Source organism: Ruditapes philippinarum, unplaced genomic scaffold, assembly GCF_026571515.1.
Source record: "Ruditapes philippinarum isolate M1 unplaced genomic scaffold, ASM2657151v2 ctg3818_1_1_1_1, whole genome shotgun sequence".
Lineage (NCBI taxonomy): Eukaryota > Metazoa > Mollusca > Bivalvia > Venerida > Veneridae > Ruditapes > Ruditapes philippinarum.
Genome location: NW_026867167.1, coordinates 72,505 through 91,245, shown reverse-complemented (window position 1 = coordinate 91,245; position 18,741 = coordinate 72,505). Strand labels below are relative to the sequence as shown.

Genomic DNA, 18,741 nt, shown 5'->3' with positions numbered 1-18,741 from the left:
GCTGAGGTTTTAAGCAAACACTTAGAAAATAACCAATAATTCATATAAATTTGCCAGCGTGAGGGCGACTAAGATATTATGTTGGCTTATTCTTGTAAGCTACGTACTTTTCTGTTTTTCATTTATCTTTAAAGGAAAGGGAGATCTATATCATTTTTAAATGCATTTTATTTATGAACGCGGGTTAAGGGGAATATTTAATCAAGAATAAAACTGTTTGAATTGACTTTGAATTAGAGTTTTTATCGAACCTGAGCGCGTGTAGCAAAGTCCACTAGACACAACGCGCTATAACTGCTCTTTCATATGGAATCACCAACAAACAAGACGTATTTTGGCGGGAAAATGTAAATTATAAAATGGATATAAATTAATTGCCGTAGAAAGTGTTGTAACATGTCGTTTCAATGTCATAGTTTACTGTATTATGTTTATTCATTGGCATTTAAGCTTTAAGGTACTGGAATAATTATAAATAACTTTGGAATATTTAAATATTTAACGGTACGGTAAATACATTCAATAAGCCAGTCATATTTTTTTCTTAATCTCAGCTAAAACAACTAAAAAAGCAAACGTTTTTTACTTTCTTCTAGCTTCTAATGTTAGCAAATGTTAACATTTTTTCTCAGAGTCCTGTACATATTCTTTATAAACCTCAAGCTATGCCACCTGTAACTTATTCAATGTCCTGAAATCACAGACAGGTGGAACCTTGTCGGGTGTTTCTAATTAACCTTTCCTGTGCTCTTTGACGACGCAAGGGAAACTAAAAAGAAAGTGTAAATGAACGTTAAATTTCCAATGGTCCAAAAATCAAAGTACCCCTTAAGAAGGGAGAGGCTTTGAATATTGAAATACAATAGGCAGTTGACTGAACTGAACGGAATCAATTCCATCAAGAGCGCTCACTTCGAGGTTCAAAATTCAAGATTGGGTTGAAGTTTTCTTTTATAATATATATAGATCTAAATATAATTAAAATAAGCTAAAAATTGATAAAACACATAGATACTTATGTGTTTCTCAAAATATAGAGATACATCAAATAGGAGGAAGAATATCCGCCTACAAAACGTGTCATATATATATATATATCAATTTGAAACTATTTAAACGCTTTCCGCCAAAGACTCTTGAAACGCCTTTAAAATGCAAATAAAATGTATATTTGTCAACCCAAGCACATGTACTGATCATATATATTTTTTCAGGCGAACATTTTTATCTTGTGTATTATTATAGATGTTGAAATATGATTTTTTTTCAAAACGGCTTATATTATTTTTTTGTAAAATTGATCAGAACATGTGCAGGGATTGACAAATATACATTTTATTTGCATTTTAAAGGCATTTTGAGCACCACACCCAAAGCGTCTTTGGCGGAAAGCGTTTAAATAGTTAAATATTGTCTATATGACACGTTTTGTAGGCGGATATTCTTCCTCCTATTTGATGTATCTTTATATTTTGAGAAACACATAAGTATCTATGTGTTTTGTCAATTTTAGCTTATTTTGATTATATTTTTGATCGATATATATATTACAAAAGAAATCGCGTTCTTACGCAAATAGACTTAACAAGGGCAGTAAATCAGATAAACTTGATTGAGTTAATTAGGAAACAAAAGAAACATATGTAAAGCAAATCTTTCCCCATGTGTTTGCTCATCACATGCTTTGCCGTTATTTAGCCAAAATTTGCTTTAGCTGCTCCTACGAGGAATATACTGTGTCAGTGTGACGTAAAACCCAAACAAACAAAAATAAGAAATTGTAACAGAACATCAAACATGTATTTTTGAGAAACGAAAATCATAGCATCGTGTGCTTTATTGCATTGAAATATTTATTTTTAGGAAAAGTAGATATTAGAGAATTTTTAATTGATATTTGAAGAATTAAAACAGTAACAACTTTTTACCCTTTTCCCGCACTTCATAATAGTGGGTATAATGTCCAAATGAATTCATGACAACAACTCGGTACCTTCCATAATCTGACTGAGTAATGTTTCTGATGATCAAATTAGACTGTTACCCATTAGATGATATAATATACTTCTTGTCATTTTGTAATGGTACGTTCTGTTTATACCATGCACATACTGTTTTGTTTTGCTCATCAAAAAGCTCTTAGGATAAATATTGCAACGTTACGTCAAAATGCATCTTTGTCACTCTTAAAGTGTGAGCTGACGGACGTGGATGACCTATCAATATAATCAACGAAGTAGATATTTTTAATCATAAAGTGCCGTCTTTAACTCATAAGTTTATCTTGTCAACTTAAGTTGGTGCTTCAGTGCTTCTTTACTTTAAAGAAATAATGATGAGTAAATTAATTAATACTAGTATGTACAATGTTACTCATAAGTTATCGATACTATTTTCAAAGCTGAAATCCTTTATGTAAGGTCTGATTTTAGATCAACATTTTGTATATATTATTTCGCAGTGCAAACGACATGCACGTAAATTGATAAATTTACAAATGAAAGATGAAAAACGGACAGAATAGGAGTTTTCAAACTAACATCTCATGATATGGACGAGTCTTGATAGTGCTCTTCTCCATTTGTTAACATATTTCTAGCAGGGCATACATACTCTCCTGCATCAGCGCAAGATACCCTAGGAATAATGTGTTGAACAGAACTTGTATTTTTCATCATTATGATTTCTTCATCTTTTGATTCCTGATAACAATGTCTGGATGAGGATTAGACTCCGCGAAGCATTAAAAAGTCACCTCTTCACTTGGTTTACAACTAATCTCTCTACTGCCTTCATTCCGAAGTTGAAGCGAACTCCACGCGGTTGAACTGTAAAAAAGTGTCATAAATTTAGACGGAGCGATAATCTGATTGTTCAGTAATATATGTCTTAAAAGGAATGTAGTGGACACAATTTCTTCGCATATAATATCACTTTTCTTACAAAGCGTTCGGAACGAAACATGGTGATATAACTAAACGAGGCATCTGTATCGTGTAACTTACGACACTATAATACTTGAACATAATATTTTCGAACAAGCATCTGGGAATAGAATCTTTTTTTTCTCTCTTACAGGTAAAGTTGTCAAATTGTGGATACGAAAGATGAATTATCAGTAAAGGCTTAAAAGTAAAACAAAAGCTATATCAGAGGTTAAATATAGAAAAAAGAGGTGTAGCATGGTATAACATATCAAAAAAATCTAACCAACCTTTTGGTGACTGTCCTATAGAAATATGTTAACTTTCAATAATTGCATATTTCAATAAAATAGATTCACCAGATAGTTATCAAAATGAATTAGCTTGACAATGAATTTCAATGAAATTTTACACATTTTTAGCTCGACAATACGAAGTATATGGAGAGCTGTCCTACTCGCCCGGGCGTCGGCGGTGGTGTCCGCGTCTGCGTCCAAGTCCAGATTTCAGATTTAAGTTTTGGTGCAGTAAAATATTTTTCACTATAACTTTGTCATTTCTTAAGGCATCAATTTCAAACTTCAAATATATATTCCTTATCATCAACCACATCTTATGTGACAAGGTTTATAACTCTAGCGCCAATATTTTCAGATTTATCCCCCTTTGAACTTAGAATTTTCCTTAAAAATACTATTTTTTAAGGTTACTTCTTTATTTCTTAAGGGATCAACTTCATACTTCAAATATATGTTCCTTATCATCAACCACATCTTATGTGACAAGGTTTATAACTCTAGCACCAATATTTTCAGGTTTATTTCCCCTTGAACTTAGATTTCTTACCTAGAAAAATGTTATTTGTTACTATGACTTTTTTAGTTTTAAAGGTATCTACCTCAAACTTCAAATATTTATTCCTTATCATCAAATACATTTTATGTGACTATGTTCATAAGTCTTGAAGCAATATTTTTAGATTTATCTCTCTTTGAACGTAGGATTTTCTTTATGAAATATTATAACTTCTTTACTTTTTAAGGTATCTACTTCAAACTTCAAATACATTTTTCTTATCATTACACACATGTTGTGTGACAAGGTTCATAACTCTAGCGAGTCTATTTCTAGAATAATTCCCCTTGATCTTGGAATTTATGCTAACAATGTTATTTTATACTATAACTTAAAAAATAATTATACATAATTGATTTTTCTTTTATAGTTTTGTCTTCCTTACTGCGTCCAGTATTTTATTAGTCGAGCTTCTCTGTCTCCTGTGACAGTTCTTGTTCTTGACCGTTATCACTAGTCTACTGCTGTACAATAAACTAAAATCATACATTCTTACCTCGAACAGTAATATTAGCAATATTACTTTTTCTATTCTCGTAAAAGAATACCATTCTGGACCATGGTTACTTAAATTTACACGTTTTATGTCTATTTTGAAGGTACCGTTACTATAGCATACGGTTAAGTTACGGTTAAAGAAATTCATCCAAACAAAAAATGTCAAGAGCCGATTTGTGTACAGAAATTTAGCAAGCTAATTCACAAAACTTGTAAAACTATTGTATTTCTAAGGTTGTCAGTATTAACGTACATTGAGTTTTTACTGATTTAATTATATTTTGCACTTGCGAACTTTGATAGAAGATAAGACAAATATAAAGATGATATGAGTTTGTTCACGTGTATGAAGAAATTTCATTTCAACGAGTGAGCTTTGGAGACATTGTTCATACAAATTGTATACATATTACACAGCAAACAAACTAATTTTCTTTTTTATTTTATGCTAAAATAATGTTTAAATGAAAGTTCCTCAATATTAACTTGAATATCAAAATTTGCTTTTCCCTGTTGGTATCCACCATTTCAGACAAATTTCTCATATATACATGAGGATTGAGCTAAAAAAATGAGTTAAAAGATCAATGTTAAATGGCGATAGTATTATTTATTTCAAACAAAATTTTTAAATAGTTAGTGTCGGTAAATTGAATTAATAGAAGTAGGTGTTAAAATTTAATATTTTGATTAAATTTCAAATGAAGTTATTCATCAATTTAAGTTATGCTTTGCTCTAAACAGGTCTTTACCAAATTTAAATCATTAAATCAAATGTACATGCATACTATAGGATTAACGCACGTTTTTCCGTGTTGTAACGTCTGCAGAGTCCCGAGGAACGGTTGGTGCCCGAGCCCGGTAGGGCGAGGGCACCAACAGTTCCACGGGACTCTGCAGACGTTATAACACAAAATAAACGTGCGTTGACGCTATTATAGCATAAAATTTTAAAACAGATTCATGATGTCCATTCATACAAAACAAATACATTAAATCCATGCGCTTGGACGGTATTTATTCAATTCTACATGTTTTACGATTGCGTTTTATTTTTCCGGGACCAACATGTTGGGAAATACAAATGCTCAGAACTGTGCGAAATTTCGAATTTTGATTAATTTAACAAAGCTTTACATTCAATGACAGATATTTGTTTACATTGACAACTGTCCGTTTCTTAGAAAGGGCGACAACCAAGATAAGCGGCGATGTCTACACGCCGTTTTTCCGGAATAGTTACTTGAATGCTGCTCGCCGTTATACGATTGAGGCCCTCGAATAAATAATTTCTATATAATAAGAACGCAAGACCCTTTGGCAAACAGTTTTTTGTTAATTTGTTTACTGGGCATTGTATGTATTATGCATAGGTAAAACCGGGCTATAACAAGAGCGCGTGATTATGTTAACACATGGTTTTGGTCCCGTTATAACATGGGCAATAGAGGGAAATAGCCGATTTTATGCTATAATGTAGATTCAAACAACCGCTTCATATACTAATAGACTAGTTATTAGGTTACACTGTAAAACATAGCAGGAATTGGCAGGAATCGGCAAAAAGGTAAAAACAAATCCACTTTATAAAACCTTTTTTTAATCAATATCATATATCATTATAATTTATGTTGAACAAATATTTTTCTCATTATGTTACAAACAGGCATGGCTACTTATTGTCAGTTGAAATATACTATATGTGCACGCAAAAGAGACAGATCTTTTTCAATAAGCCTTAAATATAAATTAATGAAACTAGCTCCCCAAACAAAGTAACAATGCTCGCCACATCATATTATACAATATTCCATTGTCAAAATAGTAAGAAAATGTGCGCATTTGAAAATCACTTTACACTTTATAACGAATACATGTAGTGAGCAAAAATACATTAAATGTTAACATGGCAATATGTATGTCACAATACTGGTTTTGATATAAGTAGCTGCAAAACCGACTGACTTTAAATAATTTGTAGATGAAACTTGGCAAGGGTATTTTTTAGAAAGTAATTAATTATAAAACAGAACTTTAGATAAATAGTGATATAGAAATAGCTGTTAAATAGCTGCATACATATTTTATCTGCATGTTCTTTATATAATTATCATGTTCATTAATATAAAAGAGATAGAGGATATTGAATGAGTGTAAGTTCAATACTGAATTTATTGCACGAGTTGAATAAAATTATATTATGCGAGCCTCTGGCGAGCATAATATTATTTTATTCAACGAGTGCAATAAATTCAATAATGAACTTACACGAATTTAATATTCTATTTATCACATGCCCAAAATAAAGACCATTTTAAGTGAAATAAGAGTTATTTTTCATTGACGCGCCTATAGTATATCGCGAACATTTAGCGCGTCTTTACACTATGTTTGTATAACGCTAATGACGTCACGTCAAAATATATGCACGACCGTGCAATACCATATTTAAGGAGTCGCAAAATCGGCACGGGTGTGTGATAAAAAAATCTATTTGATAAACTTGGAATGTTTCCAATATTTCGAACGAGGTAAAATAGACTGTGGTTGTATTATTTTATGTGGACCAAGACATGAAACAGTGGTTTATTTTCATATAATTTGGGGTTGTGATCTTTTTGTGTCTTTTTGTGTGTTTTAATTTGTTGTTGCTTTTTTGTAGAGGGATGCTTTTTGTATTTTTTTTGTGGATTTCTGTTGTTGTTGAAACTAGCTCCCCAAACAAAGTAACAATACTCGCCACATCATATTATACAACATGCCATTGCCATATAGTAAGAAAAAAAACACAACGAAAATTAAGATGTAAAATCAAATATTAATATCTGAAACTCACTATTTATTGGATTAATTCTTGATTCACAGGACTGGAACTGTTCTGTTATGAAATTCTTGTTGTACAGACCTCCAAAGATGACAAGTGAATTTTAAAACTATTAGGGATAAACTGTAAATTGAATCGTAAGGTGGAGAAAAGAGGCTATTAAAAAAATGGGTACCCTGATTGGTTGGATGTTCGAATCACAAATACACACACTAAGATTTTTTTTTAAAGGAGGAAATTCCTTGCTGTGATCATTTTCTCTTAATATAAAAACAATTCTTTACACAGTAAGACCTAAACAGTCTTAGTTAAATCGGTATATTTCAGAAGTACAGGATAATTTTGCCACCTCCTTGATATCGAAATCCGAATCAATTTTTTTCCTCTTAAACAATGTCCTAAATTGGTCAATACCAACAATTAAAACAAATACAGATATTCCAGTTATAATTTTGTCTCAATTCTTCAAGGCATCTTTTTAGAGGAAATGTTTTGGAGGTAAATATGTTGATACGGTTTGAATGCGCGTGCTGTTTTGCTTTGAAAAATGTACATTTAATCTGTTTTAATATTGTACATCTAAATCCTACCTCCTGTTCAGACAGATAATTTTATAAAGCTATAGAAAGACTTTGTTCAAACAAACAATATTCTGCCTTGTTATAAAAGGCAGCATATTTGCAAAATTAATGTTGTCTTAATGAATAATGGTGCATTAAGAGATCATAGCTGTCCTGCACTCCTTGTTCTGGCAATCTGTTGCTTACTTGTCCAATATAGAAATAATAGAAACTTGCAAGCAAAACATCTCGTTTCAATAACATTCATTTAACTGTTTCTGCTCTTTCTAGGGTAAAATAATCGTTTCATGTTTGGTGATTTTGTATATAGGAATGTATATACAAGTATTTCAACTGCGAGAACTGCCGCATGAACTCATCGGTGGACTTCTTTAGTTTAACATATTTTATTGCCTTAAATAGATGTTGACAAACATATTATACAAATAATGAGTATATATCAAAATGCAAATGGGTTTGGCAACAAGTTCTTACAGCATTTGATTAAGCCCTTCCCACAAACGTGGATGTTTCTTAATTCATAATTTCTATATTTTCATGTTGAAATATTAATTCTGCTAAAAGCGGTGCTAGGGGGCAAACTGGTAACTAACATTTACCACAAAATACCATAACCTTGCTGAATCAAACAAAGCCTTCACCATTTTTAATCTTGGCATTTTGAGCGTTCTTCAATGTTCCTTTTTTATAAACGCAACTAAAGTTTTCATCAATATTTTATTAATATAAAGTCAAGCAGAAATATAATTTGAAGATCTGATACACACACACAATACACATTTTTGTTTAAACCTTATCATTTTGGAGAAGTAAATGTAAATTTCAAATCATTTATCTTTTGAACCAAAATACAGACTAAATGTGGTTAAACGATCACATTTCAGTTTCATGAGACTAATTTCAATAAATTCAATGAGTTAAGGTGCAGTTGGATGCTAATTTTGGACAACATACCTCAATCTATATTAAGCTGACAATTCGGATGTACTATATATTTTGATATATTTAATGTATTTTAATTAAGGTGACTTTATGTGGTCCAATTTGGCTGAATTAGATTAATGTATATTTTGATAGACTCGGTAATATAATGAAGATTGACCAATAAATGATAATGAAAAATAGGATGAAATATAAAATTACTTTAATTATAATAATACTGTCACACCCATTCTTTAAAATTGAATGCCACCTACACATTCAAGTTGTTGACAAGATTTTAGTTTAAAACATAAATGGAAATAACAAAACTTATATCTGAGACCAAAATTCTTTAAATTTATTATTCTATTGATAATTCAAGATTTCATCGCTTGTATTACACACCGTATTACAGGTGCAAGTGATGACATATTGCTGCTGTGTTGGTGGTGATGTTTGTAGATTGTAGCATAGTTTCGCCACGGCATCGTTTCTGGGCATTTCTTGTACTAAATGCCTTCACTTTTGCAAGGGACTGATAAAGTTCTTCTATGCCAGATCAGAGGTTCAACGCGAAAGACCTTGGAAATGATTCAATGGTCAATCACAACGACAGGAACCTGCATCTTCCGGAAGTCGAACTCGCACATTCCTGTGTTATTAGATATACTAGGTATAATAGCATATATTATCAAATATTGATAGAGAATAAAATGCATTTGAAGAGACATTTTCGAAACTGGGAAAAACTAGAGTTATCACCATCGAAGCTATGGCATTCTTTTGTATTTTTCTGAATTGTTATCCAAGAGGGCCCATGTGATTCACAAATGTGAATTGTGTGTTTTCATTTGAAAGAAAAGACAAGAGAAATTTAGATATTGATAGACTATAATCTAGGTAAAATTGAGATTACATGTATCATATTTATAATATATCAAATACAAATATGACAATTTGTATCATCGACAAACAGTATCAAAAAAGTTTTGTCTATCCATATACTGCACAATAATCATTACAGTAGTAATATTCATCATCAAGCAAATATTCAAACATTGAGGTTATATAACCTATATGAATACATTATTGTACGATTAGATATCCTTATAACACACAAAATAGGGAGGGATAGGAGGTCAAATTAGAATCTCAACATGTGATATGCTTGCCAACCAAATACAGAATAAACTACATCTTTAGACGTGAAAAATACAAAAATGTTTACCGCTAAAGTTATAAGCGACCATTAGAAAGTTGTTTATTGCCTACGTAAACCATGAACTAAAATCCACTTATGAAAAAGACTTATAAAGGTCAATTTCATTCAACCTTATAATTAAGTTATTTGTAGTTCAAAATAAAGAATATTTAATAAGAGAAAAGAAACAGTTGGTTTGAGTCAACTGTATAATCTGGACAGAGCATTCGTTGGAATCTCAATATACATGTATTATGTACAGGTACAATAAATTTGGTGAAAATTCACAAAAGTAAAAGGTTATGTGAATTAATATGTGAAAACTTGATATATGAACTCAACATGAAACAAACTAACTCAGGTTTGTACAAAACGACTTTGGCTACTATTCACAATTTTTTTCCGACGGGTTGTTGGTCTGTATTGTCATATCTATATATTCACAGTTTGTATCCTTATCCGTTTTGATTCCTTGCATCTCAATGTATGCCCCTCTTGCAGTACATTGCTCATCAATTTGTTCATACAAATTTTCTGCATCATTGTCATTATGCCCAGTAGTAGCCTGATATTCATTGATAACCTCTAGAATGAAACATTTTAAGATCAATTAAAAAAGCAAAAGGAAATAGATTTACTGTACTGTAGCATTCAAATATTACTTCCCAAAATGACTTTTAAAGTAATCAAACGTGAATACAATTTGAATAATAACACTTACTTATACTTACTATACACTTGTATAATGATAAAGATTTAATGTGAGATAAAGCTCTGATAGAGTGAAAATGTCAGGACATGCTTAAAAGACTTTATCGTGTTTATTCACAAGAGGATATTAGGTTAATGGTAAATTAGTATTGTTTTTATTTAAGTAACTTTTAATCATTACTAAGCAATCTTTATATGATATCTCTAAACGTTTATATTTTCCTGTTTCTATGTGACTGATAGTTGAAGTGCGGATTAAAACATGCGTTAAAACTGCATACCAGCTGTTTTTCTGTCTGTTATCTTCAAAGTGCGTTTACGTCTGAAATGAAAGATAAGTAGTGATATAGAAATAGCTGTTAAATAGCTGCGTACATATTTTATCCGCATGTTCTTTATATAATTATTATCGCATGTTCTTTAAAATAAAAGAGAAAAAACTATTTGATAAACTTGTAATGTTACCAACATTTCGAACGAGGTAAAATAGACTGTGGTTGTATTATTTTATGCGGACCATGACATGAAAACAGTGGTTTATTTTCATATAATTTGGGGTTTGGATCTTTTTGTGTCTTTTTGTGTGTTTTCATTTGTTGTTGCTTTTTTGTAGAGGGATAGTTTTTTTTATTATTTTGTGGATTTCAATTGTTGTTGTTGTTGGTTTATGTAAGTATATTTGATTTGTTTTCGATGTTGTTGTTGTTTGTTTTCTTGTTTTATTTATTTATTTAATTTTATTTATTTTGTCTCTTTGGTGACATTTTCATTACCTGGTATATATCCAGTAGATGAATGCCAATACAACCACAAAAAATGTGAAACTAGATGTACCAACTGCGACCCCAAATAGTGTCGAGGCTGTCACTGGCTCAGTGGACTGTTGAGGAGCTGAATTTAATAAAGAAATATAAAATTTCATTTATTACAAACAATATCATGTTATTTCCCATCTCACATTGGTAAATTATTATTTACTACATTTGCACCTGTAATAAGTTACCCATCAATGAAAATATTATCTAAAAGGTAATTACTAGTATAAGTTATATACATATTATGGTGTTTAGTAAGTATGTAAGTTCATTATCTTTCAAAAGGCAAACATATGTTTTATAATGTGTTCGTAATGGATTTAAAACATGTTAACTGCTAAATCAAGCGGAGAAAGCAGAGATGAATATTAACAACGTAAGCAAGGTGGTATTTTGTTTCCTTACAAATATTAAAATCACTTTAACATTACTAACTGCTAGTTGGCCAAACACAAGATATAACTAACCAATATAGTCCATAATTAAGTACTGTTTACGAAACTGTTACAGAACAACAAACAGAAACATTTGAAACATGAAAATTGTAGCATCGGGGTGCTTTGTGACTTTGAAATGTTTTACTTTTAGGGAAATGTAGATTATCAAGAAATGTTAATTGATACATAATTGTAAATTTTTAAAAACATTAATTGTTTTTACCCTTTTCCAGCAATTCATAATAGTAGGTATTATGTCCAAATGAATTCCTGACAACAACTTGGTACTGTCCATAATCTGAGTATGTAATGTTTCTGATTATCAAGTTAGATTGTAACCCATAAGATGATATAATATACTTATTGCCGTCATTTTGTAATGGCACTTTCTGTTTATACCATGCGAATGCTGTTTTGTTTTGCTCGTCAAAAAAGTCTTGAGCTAAAAATTGCAACGTGACGTCAACATGCAGAAGAGCAGTTATCCTTGTTTCTTTTAATGTATCAGCTGACGGACGTGGGCGACCTATAAACATGATCAACGATATAGAAATATTTAATCACCAAGAGTCATCTAAAACTTATACATGTCTCTGGCAAACTTAACTTGGTGCTTCGTTATTTTTATGTGAAATAAGTATGATCCGTAAATGTTTTAATACAAGTTAGTACAATGTTACTTAAAGAGAATTGATATAATATTTCCAAAGCTTTATCTTTTATGTTAGATCTTATTCCAGATCAACGGTTTCTATAGATGAAATGACATGCACGAAAGATTGATAAATTTACAAATGAAAGATGAAAAGCGGACAGAATTGGAGTTTTAAGACTTACATCTTACAATGAGACTGAGTCTTGAAAGTGCTCCTTGTCCATTTGTTAACATATTTCTAGCAGTGCATACATACTCCCCTGCATCAGCACAAAATACTTTAGGAATAGTATGTTGAACATCATGAGTGGCATATTCCATCATTATTATTTGTTCATCTCTTTGATTCCTGATAACAATATCTGGATGAGGATTAGACTCAGCGAAACATTGAAAAGTCACCTCTTCATTTTGGTTTACAATCAAACTTTCTCCTGCCTCCATTCCGAAGCGGACTTCACGGGGTTGAACTGAAAGAAGTGTCATACAGATATAACTAAAAGGAGTACCTCTATCTTGTAACTTACGACACTTCAATACTTGAAGTCGTGTTCTATTTCCGTTTCGAGATCATCTAATGTTCAACTTAATCGGTTGGATTACTGCATTGCTCACACTAAATAAATGTGCAAATAAGCAGCTTAATATTACCATAAGCATTACTTTAACAGCAAAATATTTAACATGCATCTGAGGAGGTAAATACATGTAAAGTATTTTATCTTACAGGTAATTACAAAGATTTGCCAAATCGTGGGTGTGAAAGATGAATAATCAGTTATGGTTATTGACAAATTTTAAAATCAAAATATTTTAATGAAATTCCACTTACACAGCACATCAAGCATGACGTATGTTTTTTGTGTACCACTTATGATATGATCAGACTGGCATATGCATTGATTATGATTGCGATTCACTTGTAGTGCAATGTACACAGTCACCGTCGTTTCTTTGGTAACAGTTACTGTTGAATTGCTGTTTAAACAGGCCATTCTTAAGGTCGCTAATGGTTTTCCGCCAGTTACAGAACAGGTCAATTTAAGCGCTTCTGTCTCGACAAGCTGTATCGTAGAGCCGTTTCTGTAGCCAGCTATCATTGGGGGACCATCTGGTGGATCTTAAATAATAAAAACGCAATAGAGCAAAAATCATTATTTTTTGTGGGACACTTGTTTGCGTCGTTTTCGTCGATAGGCCATACTAAGAATTAAAGTTCACACCACAATATTTGCATTTTACTAGTTTTGCTAAGGCAGGCACTTTACGAATTTGAGAACAAACAAAGATGTCCTTTTTGACAAATCCATAAAGTTGCATCTGAATTAATAGTAAGTACATTTACAAATGTTTTGAAAGTTTAAAGCCATTTATGTTAGACAAAAACAACACTTAATTTTATCTTGGTATGAACAAAAGGAAAATAAAATGTAACTTTCGAAATATATAGTACATATACGTACATGCCACGCTCAGTACCAATTCATCACTTAAAATGTCTGCTGCTTTCTCTTTTGTCCATACTGCGCAGAATAGCTGCCAGTGCTCTAGTGTTCTGTTCGGAAGAATCCGAAGAATACTTTCAGCTACAGTCAACCAGTTTTCTTTTGGAATATATGATTCTGTCGATTGGTTTGTTATATCGTAGGTTATATTGTTGATGGGATTCAATAAGTACCATTTAACTAATGGTTTTGGTAAACACGCTGAGGTTTTGCAACTAAAAGTTTGATTTTGATTTTCATTCATGTAAATGCTATTATTTGAATGAAAGTCAAATGTAACTTCCGTGGCAGGAACTGCAAATATATATACAATGTACTATGAAATTGTCAATTCAAACATTAGAAACCTTTTAAAAATAGATTGATCATGAATCTTTTAGGCGTATTTCAAATGTGTATGTTTCCTGGCTTTACAGCTGTGAAATGTTGCCTCATACTTCACTGCAGTGTTGTTTTATTTTTCTTGTCCTTCGGGGTTTTGGATTCCAGCACTTTTAAGTGTTGTAAATTGAGAACTGCTCAAGCCGGTGTTAGGGGTTGTGACGGGTTTTGCATTTTTTCAATATCCCTCATTTACAGACTCAATTAAACCGACTTTGCAATAATTCCGTTTTGATTTTTCGCCGAAATTGATATTTTTATTAAAATTACATGTAGCATACAAATAGAAAATAGCTTAATCTCAGGTTCAATACATAATAGAAGAGCCAGTCGTAGTATAAAAAGTCAAACAATCTAACCAGCCTTTGGTTATTGTCCTACAAATGTATGTTAACTTTTGATTTATAACGCATATTTTAATTGGAGAAATTTAAAAGAGAGTTATTAAAATGACTTTTATTGATATTAGCCTGACAATGAATTTCAATGGAATTTCATACATTTATCTTGACCGTCATCACTGGTAAACTGCTATACAACAAACTAAAATGATACATTCTTACCTCGAACAGTAATGTTAGCAATATTACTCTTTCTATTATCGCCGTAGCAATACCATTCTTGACCATGGTTACTTAAATTTACACGTTTAATGTTCATTTTGAAGGTGCCGTTACTATAGCAACTCGTTTCAAAATATAGTTTGTCAGCTAGGAAACCATCTGTTTTACAGCTTCCATTGTCCGAAAGATACAGGTGCGAAAATGTGTCAAGGTGATTTAATCTTCCCCATTGTGTAAATGTAACGTTTTTGTTAGTATAACATGCCAATTCCAAACTGCTGTTCACCAATACTTCATTGAAAGCTGGCAAAATTATTGTGTGTTCTGATACAATACCTGTAACATAGATTAAAAATGTTTCTATATATATACTTTCAAATACATTAAGTGAAACTGCACTTTACGGTTAAAATGATTTTCCAGATAAAAATGTCCATACATGCAATGTTTCAAGAAATTCATCCAAATAAAAAAATTGTCAAGAGACATTTATCAATTTGTCACCGGAAATTGCACAATCTTATATATCGAACTTCTGGAACTGTTTGATTTAAGAATTCAAACAACCGCTTATATTAATGGAATAGTACTTTATGGATTTTTTTTTAATTCAAGTGACATTTTGCTCATTTTTGTCATTGTTAAGTTGGAATAATTCTTTATATATGTTATAAGATGGACTATTGCTATGGTCATTGACTTAAAATGGTTAGGATAAAATGTAAAAACTGCCTAAAATATAAAAAGACTATCCCACTCTAATTATAAATTGAACGTTTTTATTCATTTTTTCATTTATTGTTTTATTATATATTTATTTTTATTTGTTTTTGCGAAGTAGAAGATAAAATTATCAAAAGGCCATATTTAAAGTTTCTTTTATTGTTATCTGTGTACTCGCCAATTAAATCAATCTTTTTGATCTTGTGTTATAATATATTGAATATAAATATTATTCTCATAGAAATTGCAAGTGCATGGCTACTTATTGCGAGTAGAAATGTAGGATAAAAGACATGCAAAAGAGAAAATAAAATAATGTAATAACTATCTTAAATTAAAATTGTTATCATAAGTTTTGTTTTAAACATTTACGATAATAATTCTTCATTCAAATTCGATAATGTCTTTCGTAAGTGTAATGTTCACAAGTCTTAAATATAAATAAATAAAACTTACAATTAGCGGCCAAAACAAGTAACAATGCTCGCCACATCATATTATACAACCTGTCATTGTCAAAATAGTAAGAAAATGAATAAATCGTAACATTACTGTAAACAATATATAACGACAATAATACAAAATTACTTTTAACGTCACCATGACATCATTCATGTCACAATAATGGTTTTATAATATAAGTAGCTGCAAAACAGACTGATTTTAAACAATCTGTAGATAGAACTTGACAAGTCTTTTTTGAAAGTCATTAATTATAAAACAGAACTTTCATAGTAATTTGTTGCGTTCATAAGCCCAAACAGACAATGATACATAAGAATATACTACAAATGTTTATTTACTCACTTGTGTCATAATCAGTTCCTTTAATATGTTTTAAATAAGGTGATTAAAGACATCAAGATTGACTGTTATTGTTCATCTCTGCTGCAAATGTTTATCTACTGATACATACAAATACAATCAATCAGCATCTCGGACGCAACCTTTGTTCAAAAGTCATTTAATTTCCTATTCATGAATAGAACAATGGATGTGTAACAAATATCAAGGAAGTTATATTAGGTTTCAAGGAAGTTAAATTGAGGTTCCAAATTTCCGATGAAAACAGAACATGCATAAAACAATGAATAGATACTTAGATTTTTGTAGTAATATATATTCATGTTATCCCGACAAGACCTCAACAGACGGTAGAACAACAACAGCTGAAACAAATCTTAATGTCTCAAGGCCACTTTTTCTCCACTTTATAAACCTTAATACTTGATTTATAGGGTTACACCTGTTATACTTTAAAATTCTTGTATTGATAACAAGTGAGAGATTTACCAATAACCCCTGATTATAGGTGTATTGAATGAAAAATTAGGGCTAAAATTTAAACAAAGTAGTAAGGAGGTGTAAAGGGTATGTTTCGGCTACCAATGATAACAGCATAATCTAAAACTGACCAAATCAGGATAAAAATAATTTTCAAATTCAACATAAAGTATTAATCACAAATCTATCAAATGTTAAACTATAGAACTTTAACGAGGTGTTTGGGAAGGGTTTAAGGCATGATATTCATTATACCTTCCATTGTATAGCTTTCCCTTCGGATCCGTATAAGATTTTTGAGCATATATGGTAATTTCAGAATAAGGCTTTAATTCAAATGAAAACATTTACTGTTATTTGCACAAAACCATTAGTTATATGGTACTTACTTAATACCATCAACAATATAAACAGCGATATGACACACCATCGACACAATAATATATTCTAAAAGAAAACGGATTGACAGCAGCTGAAAGTAGTCTTCAATTTCTTCCGAACAGGACACTAGACCGCTAGCATTTATATTGCGCAGTATGGACACAACTGACAATAACAGATATTTCAAGTAAAAAATTTGTACTGAACGTGGCATATACGTATTTGTTCTATATATTTCGAAAGTTACATTTATTTAGTTGTATTTATTTTCTTTTTGCTCAATGCCAAGATTTGATTCATTATTGCTTTTGTCTAATTGTTAAAGTACTAATAGTGAATTTAGATACTTTCTTAGGCATGGAAATTTTTGTTGGGTTTTACATTCTTAAATTGCCTGTCTTTGCATAATGTAAAAGCCAATATTTTAAAAAACAGTACACCAGACGAAATAAAACTTTGTGTCAACTTTGGAACGTAGGCAGGAGAAAGATTGATTCTAAATAAAAATGAAGAGGTGACTTTCAATGTTTTGCGGAGTCTAAACCTCATCCTAAAACCTAAAAAAAGCACAAAACAAAAACAAAACATTAATAACAAAAACAGATCCCATCCCCAAATTAATACCAAAATAAATCGCTGTTTCGTGGCTGTTTCATAATCCGCATATAATAATGAAATTCAGGCTATTTTACCTCGTTTGAAATATTGGTAACATTAAAAAATAATCCAATGGTATTCCTCTTTAATATAATGAACATTCGAGTCTTTTTTTGGATAACATATATCTGCAGCAATTTAACTATTTTTTTTATATTACTACTCATCTTTCAATTTAGACGTAAATGACAGAAAGACAGCTGGTATGCAGTTTAAAACCATGCTTTAACCCGTACTTCTACTATTAGACACAATGAAACAAGATAATCTTACGTTCAGAAATATCATAAAAAGTTACCTTAGTAATGATAAAAAGATTGTTTGTTTGTTTTTAAAAAAGGGAACTATTTTGCCATTAACAGAATATCCTTTCGTGAATAAAAGTTCTGAAGATTTTTAAATACTAGTATGTTTTGCCATATTCACTGTATCAAGCTTCATCTTACATTAGCTTAATACTTTATCATTATACACATACAAGGGTATATTAAGGATAAAGTAAGTGTAATTATTCAAAATGTATTCACGCTTGCTTACTTTACAAATCATAGCGGGACGTGATTTTCAATGCAACAATGCAGTAACTCTGTCTCGATATAAATATTGTTTTTTATTGTTCTTAAAACGTAAAGTTCTAGAGGTTATCAGTGAATGTCAGATCATTTTTGGGCATAATGACAATGATGCAGATAATAGGTATGAACGGATTGATGAGCAACGTACGCTTAGAGGGACATACATGGAGATAAAAAAATCAAAATGGATAATGATTCCAACTGTGAATATATAGAGATGACAATACAGACCTAATCAATCAATATATAT

The 18,741-nt window shown here is 31.0% G+C and overlaps 1 protein-coding gene across 2 annotated transcripts; it reads right to left on the bottom strand.

Annotated features, from left to right (window-relative positions):
* Positions 1-9,573: 9,573 nt before the first annotated feature.
* Positions 9,574-17,075, bottom strand: LOC132735121 (immunoglobulin superfamily member 10-like). Of its 2 annotated transcripts, XM_060722013.1 has the most exons (10): positions 16,402-17,075; positions 16,051-16,100; positions 14,872-15,207; positions 13,886-14,221; positions 13,255-13,542; positions 12,605-12,892; positions 11,991-12,293; positions 11,289-11,406; positions 10,797-10,837; positions 9,574-10,389 (listed from the first exon to the last, which is right to left on the bottom strand). In XM_060722013.1, the coding sequence occupies exons 2-10, from the start codon at positions 16,088-16,090 to the stop codon at positions 10,190-10,192; spliced, it is 1,950 nt and encodes a 649-aa protein (XP_060577996.1). In that variant the 5' UTR covers positions 16,091-16,100; positions 16,402-17,075; the 3' UTR covers positions 9,574-10,189. The 2 variants fall into 2 exon arrangements, with proteins under 2 accessions (XP_060577996.1, XP_060577997.1); XM_060722014.1 differs by lacking the exon at positions 16,402-17,075 and having other exon boundaries at positions 16,051-16,377.
* Between the last annotated feature and the right edge of the window lie 1,666 nt (positions 17,076-18,741).